At 38.7% G+C, this 19,586-nt stretch overlaps 2 protein-coding genes across 5 annotated transcripts; both read right to left on the bottom strand.

Annotated features, from left to right (window-relative positions):
* Nucleotides 1-4,130: 4,130 nt before the first annotated feature.
* LOC103699290 (cysteine synthase) lies at nucleotides 4,131-18,388 on the bottom strand. 4 transcript variants are annotated; one of them, XR_005506580.1, is made up of 12 exons: nucleotides 9,847-9,955; nucleotides 9,533-9,586; nucleotides 9,289-9,398; nucleotides 9,145-9,202; nucleotides 8,409-8,672; nucleotides 8,191-8,328; nucleotides 7,984-8,035; nucleotides 6,687-6,766; nucleotides 6,417-6,476; nucleotides 6,161-6,241; nucleotides 5,344-5,682; nucleotides 4,174-4,565 (listed from the first exon to the last, which is right to left on the bottom strand). XR_005506580.1 is itself a non-coding variant. In XM_039114599.1 (11 exons), the coding sequence occupies exons 2-11, from the start codon at nucleotides 9,572-9,574 to the stop codon at nucleotides 4,473-4,475; spliced, it is 978 nt and encodes a 325-aa protein (XP_038970527.1). In that variant the 5' UTR covers nucleotides 9,575-9,586; nucleotides 18,370-18,388; the 3' UTR covers nucleotides 4,131-4,472. The 4 variants fall into 4 exon arrangements, 3 of the variants coding, with proteins under 3 accessions (XP_038970527.1, XP_038970525.1, XP_038970526.1); XM_039114599.1 differs by lacking the exons at nucleotides 5,344-5,682; nucleotides 9,847-9,955 and adding an exon at nucleotides 18,370-18,388 and having other exon boundaries at nucleotides 4,131-4,565; XM_039114597.1 differs by lacking the exon at nucleotides 5,344-5,682 and having other exon boundaries at nucleotides 4,131-4,565; nucleotides 9,847-9,954.
* Nucleotides 11,719-18,493, bottom strand: LOC103712118 (cysteine synthase). The gene is made up of 11 exons (XM_008798536.3): nucleotides 18,370-18,493; nucleotides 17,788-17,841; nucleotides 17,588-17,697; nucleotides 17,444-17,501; nucleotides 16,756-17,019; nucleotides 16,538-16,675; nucleotides 16,332-16,383; nucleotides 13,694-13,773; nucleotides 13,406-13,465; nucleotides 13,154-13,234; nucleotides 11,719-12,129 (listed from the first exon to the last, which is right to left on the bottom strand). The coding sequence occupies exons 2-11, from the start codon at nucleotides 17,827-17,829 to the stop codon at nucleotides 12,031-12,033; spliced, it is 984 nt and encodes a 327-aa protein (XP_008796758.2). The 5' UTR covers nucleotides 17,830-17,841; nucleotides 18,370-18,493; the 3' UTR covers nucleotides 11,719-12,030.
* Between the last annotated feature and the right edge of the window lie 1,093 nt (nucleotides 18,494-19,586).

The raw sequence follows: 19,586 nt of genomic DNA, 5'->3' as shown, positions 1-19,586 counted from the left end.
TCCTTACGAGCTCTATATTCTCGATGACTAAAGGAGATAAATTTAGAAATGACCCTTTGAATAAAGAAAAGAAGCAACTTTTTCGCAGCTTGGAAATACATTGTCATTAGGAACATCCTATGGTAGTGCACTGAATAAAGAAAACCCTGTGGTCCTTCAAGAATCCCTTCATGTATTATTTTTGTGATACGTATGAGACTTGATGATTACCAGAATGTAGGTACTAGAGAATAGTTAGCGCTAGGTACTAAAACTATTAGAGAAGTGAAACTAGATGTGGATATGTGTTGGCGCTAGAGATGGATAATTACCAAATCGATTATAATATCATGTACAAATGGTGGGATGTAATTAGAAAGAAAGACCTTTTGGCCAATTAGACACCCATTGTTATCTTTATCTTTATCTTTACTTTATTCTTGCATTTACCTTTAATCTGTTTTAGTTATCATAGTTTATTCATAGACTTTAAAGTAGAATCATAGCCATAGGTATAACCTACCTCCACCTCTTTTAGATAGGTAGTGTTATAGTAGTGAAGATTTTTAAGGTTCAAGATATTAAGATTGCAATATCAAACCCTCGCCTTCTTTTTGCTTTTGACATTGGTGACACACTCGTGCATTTACTCTAACCTGCTAGGAATGCATGCCCTAGTCTTCCCACCTAATGAAGGATCCAGTGGCGAACATGTCTTCTCTAGTATGTCCATTGAGATCGTTCAGGTAGCTGTCTTCATGCCATCGAGAAACATCACGACTACCAGGGAGTCCACTACACCATGTCGATGCGCTTTAAAGTTCTCAAGCCATATTATCTAGACAAGTTCCTCTGGCCCTGCATGGAGTTGAAGTCTTTTGTGACCAAACTACTCTACTTTTTCTAGAAAGCCTAGCTTTAAAAGTCATGTTCCACAAGTGGAGATGATCCATCCATCTGATGATTTCTTGTAGGATATGGTCATGCAGCTCAAGTTTTACATGGATGGGAGCTAGCATGACCCATTGGAGGCATTTGCCTATTAAGTGGCTACCATATTGCCACTTGTGAAACAACATAAGATATCTTTCGATTTGGTAACAGCACGAGTCAAAAAGCTTATTTCTATTATCGAAGGTCGATATTATGCATCATAGCACGCTTTGATGCACATTATGGTGTACTTGGCCGATCATAACCTTGGAGAGGGCAATTGAGCCCATCAAGTTTTATAATATGAAAATGTCCAAGATCCTTAGAAAGCCTAACTTTGGCATTCCAGCATACCAAAAGCACAAGACCAAAGACTATCTTATGGAGTCCTCAGGATTTATAGACCCAAATGAGGAAGAAATTATCCTGCAAATGAATATAGGACCATGCCTGACCGAATGAGTCTGTACTTTGGTCAATATTAGATGAACATTCAAACCTAGGGTTTCTTGCCATTTTGATTTGAAAATATCTATTGGCGGAAATGTTAGTGGAACCACATCGACATGAGCCTTTACTGTAATAATTGGTCATTCCCTAATTGTAATAGATAGGGGGTGATGCTACTATCACTTTATGGTATTATCTACTTCTATTGCAAGGAACAATCCTACCAATGGATGCCACCAAGTCCTTTCTAGCTGATACACACACCAAGTTCAAATGTTGGGAGGCAACATTGAGAGGATGTTTTTGGGAAAGGTTTTATGTGGTTTGGAATTCGATCATTCAGATTATCGAGAATCTTCACATTGACTATGAATGAAGTGCATCCTTGTGATATCCATGGAAGGATGGGAATAGGAGTCTCGAGTTCGGTTGAGAAGCGGAGTCATAAATAAAGCAATGTTATTGATAACAATAAAGTAAACGATAGTGATTAGCTACTAAAAATGATCCAGTCATATATTGTTTTCGGCCAAAAGGTTGATACATCAATTAATACTTAAGTCGGAGATTACAAGATGAGGGCACTCACAAGTTTTTAGCTATGTCCTTGATGTGCTCCCACTTATGTTGTAACTTTTCGACCATCTCATTAGCCTCGCTCATCCTAGAGAGAAGTTCAAAAAGATGAGAGATGTAGTTACCAAGCTGGGCTCGTGTTTCGTCTAGAGCCTTAAACTTCGCTTTGTTATTTCTCTCTTGCTTAGCTCGAGTCATCTCTAGAGCTTTCAATTTGTCATGAGCTTTGGTTAGCCGAGTCTTCAAAAAAGTAATCAAGTACTTGGTCGACCAAATCTCATCCTAGAGGTTGTCGTAGGTATTCTAGCTTGGTTTGAGTAAATCTTCGAGAATGACTACTACAAACTAGAGCACCTCTTTCTATGAGGTTTCTTGGTCAACCTCCTCGATAACTAAGGCTATTGCTTGGTGGGTCCAGGTGAAGCAAGAAAGCCAAGTCCTCAAGTTGGTCAAGTTTACTATTTAACCAATGGGTGGATCAGAGGCTACAACACAGTGTCAACAACTTTGAGGGTTGGCTAGGTCATTAAGATCAAGATCGATGACACTCCATATTGCTCTCCTAGCCTTAAGAACTTTGGCTAGAGGATTGGATGGGATGGAGATGTTGACCGAGAAGGGTATGGCTAAGTGTGCAACTAGCCTAGCTTTTATTTGGGCAAGTGAGCTGATGATAGAGCGACCACGACACTACTAGCCTGCAGGTTGGATGACTCGTTAGATTGAGACTATAGGTAACATGGAAGACAAAAGTTAATTTCTTACCATAACCTCCTGGCTAGTGGCCAAAGAGCTTGAGAACAAGAACTTGGAAGTTGACTCTAGAATGATCTGTATGAGGAATGGACACTAATGGAGGCTCTAATGTGTCTACCTGGTCAGCCTCGGCTACCATTTTCTGACCCTATAGGGATGATTGAGGCTCTGACTAGGGTCCTCGAGTGACCCAATTTGTGCTAGCTAGTCGGGTGAATGGACTGGGTCTTGTGTTGGTTGGTCGAGCAAATCAACTAGAACCTTGGGTAGATATGCTAGTTTCTCTTGAAGTCCAAGAAGTTCTTGGTGGGATTCGACTAGTAGATGGGTGTCAACATTGGCAAAATCACTAGCTCTAGGCAAGGGTTTGTTTGACCCCACATTGTCCTACTAAATCACTAAGGAGTTGGAGGGTGCTTTTCCACTGAAGCTACCAATTCACCTCCATCTAGGGGCCGATGTGCTAGTTGGCCTAGGTTTGCTAACCATAGCCTTCTTCTGTTTTGGGGCTAATGGATCAACAAAGTGAGAAGGTTAAGTTAGTAAAAAAATGATATGAAGCAAATCACAATGAACTCGCCCTTGTAGCAGCAATCTATAGAGACCGCTCTCGCGAAAGCCCGCAATGCCAGTCTGGGCAATAATACCTAGTTAGGATAACTGAGTCATTCATTGTGGACCCAATGAGAACTACTGAATCAACAAACTTGAATCCAGCCATTGGCTTATCGAGCTGATGTCTAGCCAACCATGTATTTTGCCTCAAATTTTGCTCTCAAATTAAGGTCAGTCTTTCTTCCCCACTCCTCATTAACATATCTTTGAGACTCAACATATCTACTATTATATATATATATATATATATATATATATATATATATATATATATATATATATATCAAAATATTAGGTCAAAACTATTTGTGTACATAGTAGATGAAACTATGAAATAGCCTACGTATCTACAAAATGTTGACCATATTTATATTTTAAAACTAATGCTCATGCAACATGGCTAGTTTATCAAAATGCCCTCAAAGTGGATGAAGTGATATATAAAGTCAAAGAATTTGCTCAAACATGTGACTATTTTGAGAGAGAGTAATTAACCAATGGTTGTAATCAAAAGAACACAGGGCAAGCAAATTGTTGTCATTTGCTATCTATGGGTAAATCAGTCATAATTTATGTCTATAGATAAATTAGTGAAAATTTATGTCTAGTTATGTATCACAAAAATGAAATATCCAGGGATATCAACATGGGGAACATAAGCACGAAGATTTGAATGAAAAGTCAATATTTTATGGAATCCCTTGGATGGTTAAGATTCTACAATTGCGGATGGGATGAATTTATTGGATTTTGTCAAAATATTAATTCATATGTTTAACTTAAAAGCACTAAAAATTCACCCATTATTCAGATTCCAATCATTTATAAAAAACTCTAGCTTAGATTCATCAAGATCATTGCATATGACAAATAATAGTTAGTAATGATAGATTTTACTGGCAAATTTATGCACTTCTTGTGCCCTTACAATTGAAATACTATAGCCAATTAACCAAGGCAGGTAAAGCAAGTGCCTTATTGCGTACCAACAAAGTCAAGGAAATTACAGTAAATCCTTAACTTCAATGTCCGAGACTCAGTCTTGAATTCATCCACTTATACTTTTATTCTGGTATAACCACCCATGCAAGAACCTTCTGTAAAATCACTCTCATAAAATTATCGAGATGGAAATTCCACAATGATGACAGAAAAAATCATCCTCAGGGTTCAAAGACCATGCTCTCAGTTTCTTTCTTTATAGATTGGAAGAGGGATGTCGAAAGATAACGCTCACCAAAGCTTGGGAAAACAACCTGCACTCATAAAGAGAATATTGATCAGTAGCTGGCTTTTTTTGTTTGTTGAGAAAAAATCATGAGCTGGCTATAACATGGATCATACACTAAGCAATCATGAAGTCATTTTAGAAAGGGTCAGCAACAGAACTACAATCTTATGTTCTACAATTACTACTGATCAAGAAATTGCATTTACAAGCCTAGCTATTGGTTGATCCAACAGTTGCAGATACAAGCTTCCAGCTGAACCATAGAAGCATTTGGAAGAAAATGGTGATCAGTTAATACAATACCGAGGCTGCACTTAACATATCACGTTCTGGACCCTATGTTAAAGTTTGTACCTCTCTTGCATCTTGTACATACAGTACACAAGAAGATGGCAGAACTACTGCTGATGAACTTTTTACAAAATCTAAATGGTAAAGACTTTCTAGATAAATGTCGAAGGTAAATATTGTAGACTATGCAAGCAATGCCAAGCTCTAAAGATCCATACATGCAAGCCTGTGATGAACCATGGACATTATCAACAAGTTGATGGATGATTAACTCTGATGAACATAAAACTACCAAAGTAGACAAGAAGGAATGGTGTTGCTACTGGAAACAGTTACAGAAATCATATATGTAATGAATGAACATATTATATAACATCACCAATTCAATCACTGCAACATCAGAAAGATTTCAACAAAATCTGATCTAAATAAATAGAGGGGATCACAATATTACCAAGGGATTATCGAACAAGAGGATGAGTAAGGCTTTATTGAGGAGCAGGCTTATGCACCTTGGACTTCTTGGATAGCCGAGACTTTCCGGTCAGGCCTATGGATGGATCCTTTTAGATCTACGGGCCGGCCGTTCACATGAGCATAGGGAATCTATACTCGAGCGTTCGACTTGGCCCCTGACAGGATAGGTGAGGAATCACTCTTGATCTGATCTATTGGGGCCTACAACTTCGCCGAGCCGACTAGCATCCCTTTCCACTGCGCATTTTTCAAACAAAGAAGACGACTATAGGATCGAATTCGCTTTCCGTGGTGAACTGGTCGTCCCATACCTTCTTCGTGTCTCATGTGTGTGGAACCAGGTCTTTTTCCGTTCCGGTTGTCTGCATACATACCTGCGTGTGGAATTTTGAGAGGTTTGCAGACAGGCTAAGAATGGACAGGTGGTTTTGGGGGAATCTAGAGAGCTGAATTAGAACGGGGAGAAGCTATATCCCCATCTCGTAGTCCTACCCCTATGGCACCTAAAGTTAGCTAGGCTCTTTGATAGAATAATGGGGATATATGGATACATTTGAATGATTTGGGTGTTGCAAACTGGTCACCAAAGCATCACCATACCGCTAAGTATTCAAGCAGCATTTTTCAGGTACCTAAACTCCTAAAATTTTATCTATATTTTTTAAGAAAGACAAAATGGTGATGCTGGCTCTTAATTATATTTTGCTTAATAGTCAGTGAGAACAGAACCAGTATTCCATGTTATAGTGACAAATTTATTTGTTTAACTATTAGGTTTTACCATGAAATTCTCAAGGAATACTGATAGCATAGGAAAAGAAAACAGTAGAAATCAGAAAGTTAAGAGCTTACAACTATAAGTTTCCCCTCATTTTCTGGTCTCTGTGCAATCCTAATAGCAGCAGCTGCAGCAGCTCCAGATGATATTCCACCCTGCAATGAGTATACCTCTTACTGTAAGCAGCAGAAGAATCAAAAGAGGGTTAAATAGGTGAAAAGCATATAGACTGCAGAACCCTTGCAGCTAAATATGAGGACTGAAAAGAGAATCCAGGATAACATGAACTATAATAGAAAAATTAAACTATAATAGTATTGACAAACTTACCAACAGCCCTTCTTTCAAGGCTAGAAGCTTTGCTGTTTCAATCGCTTCATCACTTGAGACCTGGACATTCACATCATCACAGAAAAATTACAGTGATTCACGCTAAAAATTTGAGAATAACAAAAAACAGTTGATAGATGACATCGCTTCACAAAGATAATTACAAGCAGAAACAGAAGTTATAACTAGTTACCAACATGCTGACCAGCCAATCAAGTATCAAAGAATACAACCATTCAACCCAAAAACTAGGTGGTCTTTAAGGCTTACTTGGATAACTTCATCAATGAGATTGACATCCAAAACACCAGGAATAAAGCCAGCTCCTATACCCTGGATTTTATGGGGACCTGGTCATTTAAAAAGAAGAGAAGTAGAAATCTTGTCAGATCCATGTTATAATTGTCAAAAGAAGAAATACTAAAGATGACTCTAAAATTTATGAGAATCATGCTCTTTGTATGCTGGAGCAATAACTTCCTCCTATTATTACATCTTGAAACAGAAGATAATGAACGTGCATTTGTCATGACACAGGAACCAAATGATTATGGGAGCATCAGAGACATAACAATAGCAATTAAGAGAAGCAAATTCACCAACAAATTGTCTATTGTGTTCATATACCAGCCAGAACAATTCAAGCCTCCTAATCATGCCAACAACCATGAATCACAACAGTACTAACCAAGGTCCGCCGTACCGGTACCGGTCGGCGTACCGGTGGCCGGCCGGACCGGTACGGTACCGGTCCGGTCCGGTCCGTACCGGCCGGTACCGGTGGTTTCAAAAACCACAGCGCGCGGCGCTGTGGTTCTTAAAAAAAAAAAAAAAAATCGTACCGGTGCGAACCGGCCGGTTCGCACCGGTACGGGCTCCGAACCGGCCGGTACGGGCCCAAACCGGCCGTACCGGCCGGTTCGGATAAAAAACCGGAAAATACCGGTTTTTTATCCGTTCCGGTACCGGTCTAGGACCGGACCGGTACGTACCGGCCCGTACCGGCCGGTACGGGCCGGTACGGCATTCCATGGTACTAACTACTAAGGCAAATAATCAGAAACATCTGATGCTACAACTTTTAGACAAATATAGGTCCCCTGCCAAGCAATATGTCTCTTTTTGTGATAAAGGGTTATATGAGCTTAGCAAATCAAATTCATCAAGAAATTAGTTTCTGAATTGAGGTGGAAAGGCTACCAATAAGCATAACCAATAAGCCTACCCAATTAGGTTTAGCCAACCATAAGGTAAATTTTTTTAAGAAAAATAAAAATAGGAAAAATAGTTTTTGATTCCTTTTCTTATTTTATACAACATAGTTAAAGGACAGCCCAATACACAAGGCTCCTCCAATTGCGGGGTATGGGGAAGGTCAAACGTCACCTATCATGCTGGGCACGTGCAATATCCAAGTTCCTCAATAAATGATATATTTGCAATATGTCTATGCAAAATTACAGCAAAAGTACAGATGCAAGCAACTGATCCAATATTTGCTTCATATGCTACAATAGAAATTAATGGAGCCAAAAGTACAAAAGTGAACTAAGATGCATCGACTCACCAGGTTTTCCTCCAGATAAAACTGCACTTTCAACTGGTTCCACACCATATAGCTAAATCAAAAGAAAAGAGATGCCATGCAACAAGGAAATTAGTAGATGTTAAAATTCTAGAACATAAAATGTGCCGCACCAAAAGTATACTCCATCGAGAGCTGCAATATGGAACTAGTTGGTGACATAGATCACCCAAATGGTGATGAACTGACCTTGATGTCTGGATTTTGCTCTTTAAGGTATCTTCCTGATCCAGTAAGCGTACCCCCTGTACCAATACCAGACACAAGGGCATCAATTTTGCCCCCAGTTCCTTTCCAGATCTCTGGTCCAGTTGTCTCATAATGAATCTACAAGCAGAAGGTAAAGTATATAGATGCCTTCTTTTGAAAGGTAAATTTTGTAAGACCATTTCTATTCTCTACGTTACCTTTGGGTTAGCAGGATTTTCAAACTGCTGAAGGATGTAAGAGTTGGGTGTCTTTGCAGCCAACTCTTCTGCCTTCTGAACAGCACCTTTCATGCCCAAAGTTGGATCCGTGAGGACCAATTCGGCACCAAAAGCTTTGAGAATGATCCTTCTCTCAAGACTCATGGAGGCTGGCATTGTAAGTATGAGCCTATAACCCTTTGCAGCTGCAATGAAGGCCAACCCTATGCCGGTATTACCACTAGTAGGTTCGATCAGGACACTCTACAAACGTTGCACAACAAAAGGAACACATCAGCCAAGTCAATCATTGCATTAATCTTTCCAGTTTCTGTTCTTTGCAGCAGCAGGCACCTCAATATTTTCAGAGCATAATTCCTTTGTACTCTGGATATAGATCGATCATTTAGTACACACAGATAAATTGATTATACTAAATCACTAGTTATTTTTTTACACAGCATGTAAAAAATTAATCACAGCATGTAGATCAAGATTTCTGCATTAGTTCTGATTTTAAGGTCAAGAATCTAAAAGGAGGGTGTGTTTGTTATGTATCCAGTTACATGAATCATGAATATATATCAGTGATGACCTTTTAACTAGTGAATATATATCAGTGATGACCTTTTAACTAGTGATGACCTTTTAATTACACTCTAAATCGTAACCAGCTAGTTTTCGCTTTTCTTGGTTTTGTTGAAGTTAAACAGAATAATTTGATCAAATTGCTAACCTTTCCTGGCGAGATAAGTCCTTGCTCCTCTGCATCGGTAATCATGCTATATCCAATCCTGTCCACCAAAAAAAATACATGAGCACAAAAAAACCTCAAATCATCTGTGCCGAATGGATGAAGGAAATGATGAACGGCAATCACCTGTCTTTGACGCTGGAGCAGGGTTCCATCATCTCTAACTTAGCAGCAATACGCGCCACGCAGCCGGTCGTAACATTGTTTAGGTACACCAACGGGGTCTTACCAATCAACTAGTTCATTAAATCAATAACCATTTGGTAAACCAGGTGCGAAAAAACGCCAGGACCAAACACTAGACGAATAAGAACAAATGCAGCGGAAGAGGAAGAAGAAGAAGAAGAAGGACATGAATTAGAAAGCTTACTTCGGTGACGTCCTTGGCGATAGTGGGACTAACTTCGCCCATCGTTCAGAGCAGCTGCAACAGGGCAAAAATAGAAACACAATATAGCAAACCCTCAACTCTTCTTACAATCTACAAATAAGAAGAAAAGAAACCAATGGAACTTCAAGAAGCCAAAATTTACGAAACAAACTTCAAAAACTCGGGATGTAATTTTGGAAACTTTTTTTTCTTTTCACTTTAAATGTTAATTCTTCAATTACAAGGACAGATGGTGAAATCAATGGAAAAAGATGCCGGAAAATTAGATGGAAAGTAAGATATCAAGCGAATACCGAGAATCCAGGAACCAGTAGCGACGAGAATGAAAGCGGAGGAGGAGGCCAAAGCAGAGAAAAGCGGCCTCTGGAAATCCCAAGGGCCGGATTTTATTTCCAAGGATCTCACTTCAATTCGGGGTCCAATTCTCTTACCCACAAGAGAAACGTGTCACGCTAGGATTGGGTAACGTTATTGGGCCTCACAACATCATGCTTTATTCGTAACGGAATCAGTAGAAGCCGATCCTACGGTTTTTTAATTGGTAACTAAAAAAATCTAAAAATGGAAAAAAAGCGTGTCCAACGCCATGCGGATAGGACAGATACGTAACGAAAGCTGGCTCAGCTCAGCAGCTGTGTCGCTTCAAACACCAATGACCTAGATTTTTGATGACGCGTCAATATCGCATCATATGTACCGTGTATGGTGGGAGGATAAGATGACGGTGGGTCCCACCACCTATGCTGCCGGAGAAGAGCTCGAAAGACTGTTTGCTGTTCGGGGGCTAAAATGTTTCTAATTGATTTAAAGATACGCCTTCTTTTACTAGGTGCACTAACCAGGTGCCTAGCATTTCATTTCTCCGCTTTTGTAATTAGAGACACGGGAGCCAATCTAGCGGAGCTGGGAGTGACCTTAGACCCCGCAAGGAGTTGGACTTTGGGCCCCTGAGCGTGCATTGAATCTGGACGCCTCGCCCTTTCGCGGATGGAATTTCTCTGTTTTTTCCTCGATATTTTTTTTTCTGACAGGGATTTAAATCGTCTGGCCTGGCGGCTGGCGAGGAGCTTCCGCTTTCAGGCTTGGATGTTGTGGCTGTCGATAGGAATGCTAAGAGATTTTTATATAACATTAATATTTTTTTGAATATATTTTTTAATTGAAAGCATAGAATTAATAATATTGCTTATTGGACTACATCTAGCTATACGATGAAGAGTGAGAAAAAAGAGTAGAAATGAGAAACTTTTCTTCTTCCTTCAAACTACCAAAGCAAGGAAGTAGAAACTTTGGAGCCATCTGCTATTATAACAGTAAATAATGGTTTCTACGCTGATCCAAGATACCGGCATCAACAGAACTTTGGCATAGATATAGTAATAAGGCCTCTCTCTCTCTCTCTCTCTTACTCTCTCCTTGGAGAAATTGATTTCCTCTTAAGCTTCCAAGTCTTGGCTGTTGACCGATGATGTAGCTTGCGTACATTGTTAACCGAATACGCCAACATGATGGAGAAATGAAGTGTTTTATGCGCTTGTCCCATGCTGAGCCGCCTACCATTGACTTTTAAGAAAGAAGTAGATATTGTCGAATCTTGCTGATGTGTGATCTTTCCTGTATATCATCTTTTCTATCATTGGCTTTGTAAAAATTACTCTTAGCCTACTATGAGTTTAAGAATGATCTGAGAAATTAACTCCAACCACCACCATATTTCTGTTTTAAAACCAATGTTCATGCTACATGACTAGTTTATCAAAATGCCCTTAAAGTGGATGAGACGCATAAAGCCAAAGAATTTGCTTAAACATATGCCTGCTTTAAGAGAGAGTAATCAATCGATGGTTGTAATCAGAAGAGCACAGGGCAGGCATAATGTTCTCATTTGCTATCTTTGGATAAATTAATGATAATTTATGCCTAGTTATGTATCTGAAAAACTAAATATTCAGGGATATCAATGTGGGTAAAATAAGCAAGAAGATTTAAATGAAAAGTCGATATTTTATGGAATTCCTTGGAGGTTTAAGATTCTACAATTGTTGATGGGATAAATTTATTGGATTTTGTCAAAATATTGACTCATATGTTTAATTTAAAAGAAGCACTAAAGATTCACCCATTATTCAGATTCCAATCATTTATTAAAAACTCTAGCTTAGATGCATCAAGCTCATTGCATATGCCAAATAATAGTAAGTAATGATAGATTTTACTGGCAAATTTATGCACTTCTAGTGCCCTTACAATTGAAATACTATGGCCAATTAACCAAGGCAGGTAAAGCAAGTGCCTTATTGCGTACCAACAAAGTCAAGGAAATTGCAGTAAATCCTTCATTTCATTGTCTGAGGCCCGGTCTTGAATTCGTCCGCTCATACTTTTATTCTGGTACAACCATCCATGCAAGAACCTTTCGTAAAATCACTCTCATGAAATTATTGAGATGGAAATTCCACAATGATGACAGCAAAAGATCACCGTCGGGGTTCAAAATCCATGCTCTCAGCTTCTTTCTTTATCGATTGGAAGAGGGGTGTCGAAAGATAACGCTCACCAAAGCTTGGGAAAACAACCTGCACTCATAAAGAGAATATTGATCAGTAGCTGGCTTTTTTTGTTTCTTCTTTTTAAAAAATCATTAGCTGGCTATAATATGGATCATACAGAAAGCAATTGTGAAGTCATGTTAGAAAGGCGGTCAGCAACAGAACTATATGTTCTACAATTACTTGTAATCGGGAAATCGCATTTACAAGCCCAGCTATTGGTTGATCCAAGAGTTGCAGGTACAAGCTTCCAGCTGAACCATGGAAGCATTTGGAAGAAAATAGTGATCAGTTTATACAATGCCCAGGCTGCAGTACTTACTATATCATGTTCTGGACCCTATGTTAAGTTTTCACCTCTCTTGCGTCTCGTACATACACTACACAAGAAGACAGCAGAACTGCTGCTGGTAAACTTTATATAAATCTAAATGATAAAGACTTTTTAGATAAATGTCGGAGGTAAATACTGCAAACTATGCAAGCAATGCCAAGTTCTAAAGATCCATACATGCATGATTGTGATGAAGATATTATCAGCAAGTTGATGGATGATTAAAATCTCTGAGGAGTATAAAACTACAAAAGTAGACAGGAAGTAATGATGTCGCCGCTGAAAACAGTTAAGGAAATCAAATATGTAACGATTGAGCAGGTTACGTGACACCACCTATTCAATCACCGCAACATGATTCAAACAAGAGTTCTTCTAAATACAAGGAGGGCATGAAAATATTACATGATACATGGCTACCTTTAAATGTGTTCGAAACTGGTCGCCCAAGCACCACAATAGTGCTAAGCTTTCAAGCAGCATTTTGTGTGTCTGAACTCGTAAAATTTTATCTATATTTTTTAAGAAAGACAAAATGGTGCTGCTGGCTCCTAAATGTATTTTGCTTAATAGTCAGTGAGAACAGAACCAATATTCCATGTCATAGCGACAAATTTATTTGCTTAACTATTAGGTTCTAGTCTCCAACGAAATTCTCAAGGAATACTGATAGGATAAGAAAAGAAAACAGAAGAAATCAGAAAGTTAAGAGCTTACAACTATGAGTTTCCCCTCATTTTCTGGTCTCTGTGCAATCTTAATAGCAGCAGCTGCAGCAGCTCCAGATGATATTCCAACCTGCAATGAGTATGCCTCTTACTGTAAGCAGCAGAAGAATCAATAAGGGGTTAAATACATGAAAAGCATAGATTGCAGAACCCTCATTGTGGATAAGAGGACTGAAAAGAGAAGCTGGGATAATATAAATATAATAGAAACATTAAACTATAATAGGATTGACAAACCTACCAACAACCCTTCTTTCAAGGCTAGAAGCTTTGCCGTTTCAATAGCTTCATCACTTGAGACCTGGGCAATCACAACATCACAGAAAAAACTAAGGTGATTCATGCTAAAAATTTGAGAATAACAAGAAACAGTTGATAGACGACACCATCTATCACTTCACTAAGATAATTACAAGAAGAAATGAAAAGTATAACTAGTTAGCAAATGCTAACCAGCCTATCAAGTATCAAAGAATACAATGTATAGAAACTCCGTTCAAATCAAAACTAGGTGGCCTTTAAGGCTCACTTGGATAACTTCATCAATGAGATTGACATCCAAAACACCAGGAATAAATCCAGCTCCTATACCCTGGATTTTATGTGGACCTGGTCATTTTAAAAGAAGAGGAGAAGAAATTTTGTCAGATTCATGTTATAATTGTAAAAAATAAGAAACCGTTAACTTAAAATGGCTTAAAATTTATGAGAATCATGCTTTCTAAACATTAGAACAATATGTTCCTCTTGTTTATACATCTTCAAACAGAAGATAATTGAGTGCATTTGTCATGACAGAGGAACCGAACATGGGAGTATTAGAAACATAACAATAGAAAGTAAGAGAAGCAAGTTCACCAACAAATTGTCTACTATGTTAATATAGCAGCCAGAACAATTCAGATCTCCTAAGCGTGCCAACAACGATGAATCACAGCAGCACCAAAGCATGTAATCAAAAACATCTGATGCTACAAGTTTTAGACCAACATAGGTCCCCTAGCAAGCAATCTCTCTCTTTTTGTGATAGAGGGATACATTATCTCAGCAAATCAAATCCATCAAGAAACTAGTTTCAGAGTTGAGGTGGGAAGGCTACTAAGAAGCCCTACCCAGTTAGGTTTAGCCAATAGTAGGGTAAAAAAGTTTTAAGACAAATAAAACAGGAAAAAAATCTTTGAACCTCTCAAGAACCCGTACTGTACCGTGCCGACATAGTGCTAGTGTAGCACCAATACGGGGTCCTGTACCGAGACGGCGAACCTTGTTTTCAATAATGAATTTACTCACCATAATAATGTTGAAAGAGATCCTTTTTTATAGAGATTGGTCAAGGATGTAAATAGCGAAATAACTTTGCAAAATATCATTTTTCTTGTATCTCTCAACAAATAATTTTGAAAAACACATAGGGCCTATTTGGTTAGGGGTAATCTGGCATGAAAAATAAATCCCTTGTAAATGTACTCTCCCCAGGTGGTGTCCTCCTCTTTCCAGCAACAACATTCTCTCTCCTTGGTCAAGTCCAAAGACAACATCTTCAATAATTCCTGCAAAAGCATTTCACAAACTAATAAGCAACAACAGCATCCTTGTCATCCCCCATCAGTGATGTCTTGTCTCTCTCTTAGGAGTGTTATTGTCTACCTCAGCTACCTTAACATAGAGAATAGTAAAGGAAGATGCATGGGGCAAAGGAGGATCAGGTGCTTTAAGGACTGATGTGGCCCAAATCTGATTAGCCAACCATGGGCCAACATATGGCATCAAAAGAAACCTATTTTAGTTGGACTTGAGTTCGAAGGAGGGCTGATCCAGATAAGAAAAGCCAAGAGTCAGTTTTCTACTGGATTTTGAACTCTAAAGTCCAAATCTGGTAGGACAAAGACTATTCATCTATAAAGAGGGGCTCCATACACCAAGTACGCATATAAACATATACCACATACTCTACTATACTCCCCATTCTTTTACAGGTCTTGTCCTTCTGCTGTGCCTTAGAGCCCTTTCCTCTAACTTAAGCACTGGGGGGCCTCCGACCAGATCAACTCCGACAACCATTGAGCTCTTCTTATTTTCCTGGGTGTATGTCATCAACTGTAGAACATTACCTCTCCTTCCCATGTGGATCTACCAATGACCTTCCACCTTTCAAATCAGGTATTCGCAGCAATAGGTTGGATTTTGATTTATTTTCTTATTTTATATAATCTAGTTAAAGAATGCCCACTACACAAGGCTCCCAGCATTTTGGGAGTTCGGGAGGGGCAGACGTACGTAGCCTTACCCCTACATGCGAACAAACTAGTTTCAGGTTTCGAACCTGGGACCTTCAGGTCATAATGAGGCAACCTTACCTTTCACCAAGGCTCACCCTCTATTTTATATTATGTAGTTACTAATAGGAAAATAAATTATCTGATCTGCACAATTCAAATAGACCACTCAAATCAGCATTAGGGAGTTAGAGAATTTTCTTTTAAAAAACATAAACATTTTAATATGATCTACCCATCAATGTTTTACATGTGATGGGTCAAATAATTTGTCCCAGTTGACCTCTCAGGCTTTAAAATGGCTAAACCTAAGAGACAATATAAACCAACACCAAGAGAAATATTGGTGATACTTCAAAAATGCTGAACACGGAAATGTATTTCCTTTTTTGTCTTTTACATAGTCTTAGTTCTACAAAATTTAATATCTTCATTACCCAAGTATCAGAGACTTTCTTATATACAAATGTCAACTATTTTCTTTTGTCAGTTTATTTTTTAACCTATTCAAGAATTCAAGTAAAAGATTTTAGAATTAGGCCAAAAGAGATGTTCAGGGACTGAAATGATCAAGGATAACAGTATCAAATTTACCTACTTTGTCCTTTCTATTACTTTCTCCAAGATTACGTTACAAACAAAAAATATGCAGTCACAAAAAAATAAAAGAGGTATGCACAAGAACAGTAAAAGTGGGGAATCTTGCAGAAATCAAGCCTTTCGAATGTGTTCCAAATGTCAAGGTGGGCACGTGCACCATCCAAGTTCCCCGAAAAATTATATACTTGCAATGTGTCTATGCAAGAGACTGGTCCAATATTTGCTTCATATGCTACAACATAAATTAATGCAGCCCAAAGTACAAAAGAAAACCAAGATGCATCAGCTCACCAGGTTTTCCTCCAGATAAAACTGCACTTTCAGCTGGTTCCACACCATATAGCTAAATCAAAGGAAAAGACATGCCATGCAACAAGGAGTTAGTAGATGGTAAAATTCTAGAACATAAAATGTGCGGCACCAAAAATATACTTCACCAAGAGCTGCAATATGGAACTAGTTGGTAACATAGATCACCCAAATGGTGAAGAACTTACCCTGACTTCAGGATTTTGCTCTTTAAGGTATCTTCCTGATCCAGTAATCGTACCCCCTGTACCAATACCAGACACAAGGGCATCAATTTTGCCCCCAGTTCCCTTCCAGATCTCCGGTCCAGTTGTCTCATAATGAATCTACAAGCACAAAGTGAAGTATATAGATGCCTCCTTTTGAAAGGTAAATTTTGTAAGATCGTTTCTATTCTCTACATTACCTTTGGGTTAGTAGGATTTTCAAACTGCTGAAGGATGTATGAATTGGGAGTCTTTGCAGCCAACTCTTCTGCCTTCTGAACAGCACCTTTGATGCCCAAAGTTGGATCCGTGAGGACCAATTCGGCACCAAAAGCTTTGAGAACCATCCTTCTCTCAAGGCTCATAGAGGCCGGCATTGTAAGTATGAGCCTATAACCCTTTGCAGCTGCCATGAAGGCCAACGCTATGCCGGTATTACCACTAGTAGGTTCAATCAGGATGCTCTACAAATGTTGCACAACAAAAGGAACACATCAGCCAACTCAATCATTGCATTAATCTTTCCAGTTTCTGTTCTTTGCAGCAGCAGGCACCTCAATATTTTCAGAGCATAATTCCTTTGTACTCTGGATATAGATCAATTATTTAAAACCAAATGCATAGATAAACTAATTATTCTAAATCACTAGTTAACGAACAATGCTTGAACAATCACTGCATGTAGATCAATATTTATGCATTAGTTGTGATTTTAAGGCCAAGAATCTAAAAAGTAGGGTGTGTTTGTTACGTATCCAGTTACATGAATTATGAATATATATCAGTGATGACCTTTTAACTAGCGAATATCCACAAAGATTGAATTACACTCTAAATCGTAAGTCGTAACCAGCTAGTTAAACAGAATAATTTGATCAAATTGCTAACCTTTCCTGGCGAGATAAGTCCTTTCTCCTCTGCATCGGTAATCATGCTATATCCAATCCTGTCCACCAAAAAAATTACATGAGCACAAAAAAACCTCAAATCATCTGTGCCGAATGGATGAAGGAAATGATGAACGGCAATCACCTGTCTTTGACGCTGGAGCAGGGTTCCATCATCTCTAACTTAGCAGCAATACGCGCCACGCAGCCGGTCGTAACATTGTTTAGGTACACCAACGGGGTGTTACCAATCAACTAGTTCATTAAACCAATAACCATTTGGTAAACTAAGTGCGAATAAATGCTAGGAAGAATAACTACATGAATAAGAATTAGAAAGCTTACTTCAGCGACGTCCTTGGCGATTGCAGGACCTACTTCTCCCATCGTTCAGAGCAACTGCAGCAGGGGGAAAAATGAATACAAAATATAACAAACCCTCAATTCTCCTTGCAATCTAGAAATAAGAAGGAACTAATTTGGTCATGAAAAAAATAATAGTTTGTTGGAACACATAACACATGAAATCAAACCCATGCTTTCTGCAAACAAACGGTATTATGTATATAGAAAAACCAGAACAATGCTAGATGTTAAACAGATCAAAAAAATTGAACTTCCTTAAAGAACGACAATTCTAATCATCAGAACATATAATTGGAAATACAGCTACAAATTGAAAAAAAAATAAATCAAGTATATAAAAAAAAATTGTGTAAGAGGGAGGGGAAAAAAAACACGCATCAGAAACCTTGAGAATGCATGGGGGAAAGTTTCGCTAATAAAAACGCCTCCGATCGTCAAAAGATTTACAAAATAAACTTGAAGAAGTCGAGATGTAACGCTGGACGAACCCCCCCTTTAACGTTATTTCTTCAGTTAAAGGAAAAAAGATGCCAGAGAGAAAGAAAGAAGCCAAGCGAATACCGAGAATCCAACAACCAGCAGCAATGGTAATGCAGGCGGAGGAAGAGGAGGAGGTAGCAATGAAAAAACCTCGGCGTCTTGAAGCCAGAACTGATCGGGCCTCACAAAGATTATGCTATATTTACAGCGGAGGAAGAAGCCAAGCCTCAGATACGTAGCCAAAACTGGCTCAGCTCAGCAGCTGTGCTAACTCAAACACCAAGCACCTAGATTTTTGATGACGCGTCAATATCGCTTTATATGTATGGTAGGAACATGAGACTGACGGTGGGTCCCACCACCTATGCTGCCGGAGAAGAGGTCGAAAGACTGTTTGGTGTTTGGGAGATGATAGGACGGCGTTAGGAGCAGGGGCTAAAATGTTTCTATTGATTTGAAGATACGCCCTTTTTTTTTAGCTAGGTCCAAATTTGTAATTAGAGAGACGGGAGTAAATCTAGCGGAGCCGGGAGTGACCTTAGACCCGCGAGGGTTTGGACTTTGGGCTGTGGAACGTGCATTGAATCTGGACGCAAGGGTTTGGACTTGGGGCTCTAGGACGTGCATTCAATGTCGACGCAAGGACTGGACTTTGGACTCTCGAACGTGCATTGAATCTAGACGTCTTCACGAAATTTTCCTTTTTTTCCATTTTTTTTAATCTTGCATGAATTTATATCGTCTAGCCTAGCAGCTGGCGACGATGGGAACGGAAATTATATGGGGTGGGCAACCGAGAAATCAATATCAAACGGGCTTCCTAATATGAAACTGGCTTCCTATTTTTCTGCGTTGCCTCTGGTGCCCATCTTAAAAAAAAAAAAAAAAATCAAAATTCGAAAATTCCTGCTACTAACAGATTAGCTAGTCTCATGATTAAAATAATAAAAAAAAGAAAGTCACACGTCACATTATCTTTTTTCTATCTTTCCAAAACAAGCTTTTTACCGATACATACTACATGATCGGATAATACACACCAAACAAATTAGTCATCCAGCAAGCTAATACATACGTTTAGATAAATCGATACATAGTTTTTAGAACATAGTATTCACCGGTGCACAGTATATGAATAAGTAATACATATTTAACAAATTAGTCATTTAGCAATCCGATATATACCTTCAAGTAAATTGATATATAGTTTCTAAAATATAATGTTCACCAGTATTTACTACATAGCTGGCTAGTATACACTCGTTGATTTTTTGATACATACTGCAAGCTTCTTTGAT

The sequence above is a fragment of the Phoenix dactylifera genome, chromosome 16 (assembly GCF_009389715.1).
Source record: "Phoenix dactylifera cultivar Barhee BC4 chromosome 16, palm_55x_up_171113_PBpolish2nd_filt_p, whole genome shotgun sequence".
NCBI lineage: Eukaryota > Viridiplantae > Streptophyta > Magnoliopsida > Arecales > Arecaceae > Phoenix > Phoenix dactylifera.
The sequence above is the reverse complement of the archived record's forward strand: the minus strand, read 5'-3'. Positions and strand labels throughout refer to the sequence as shown.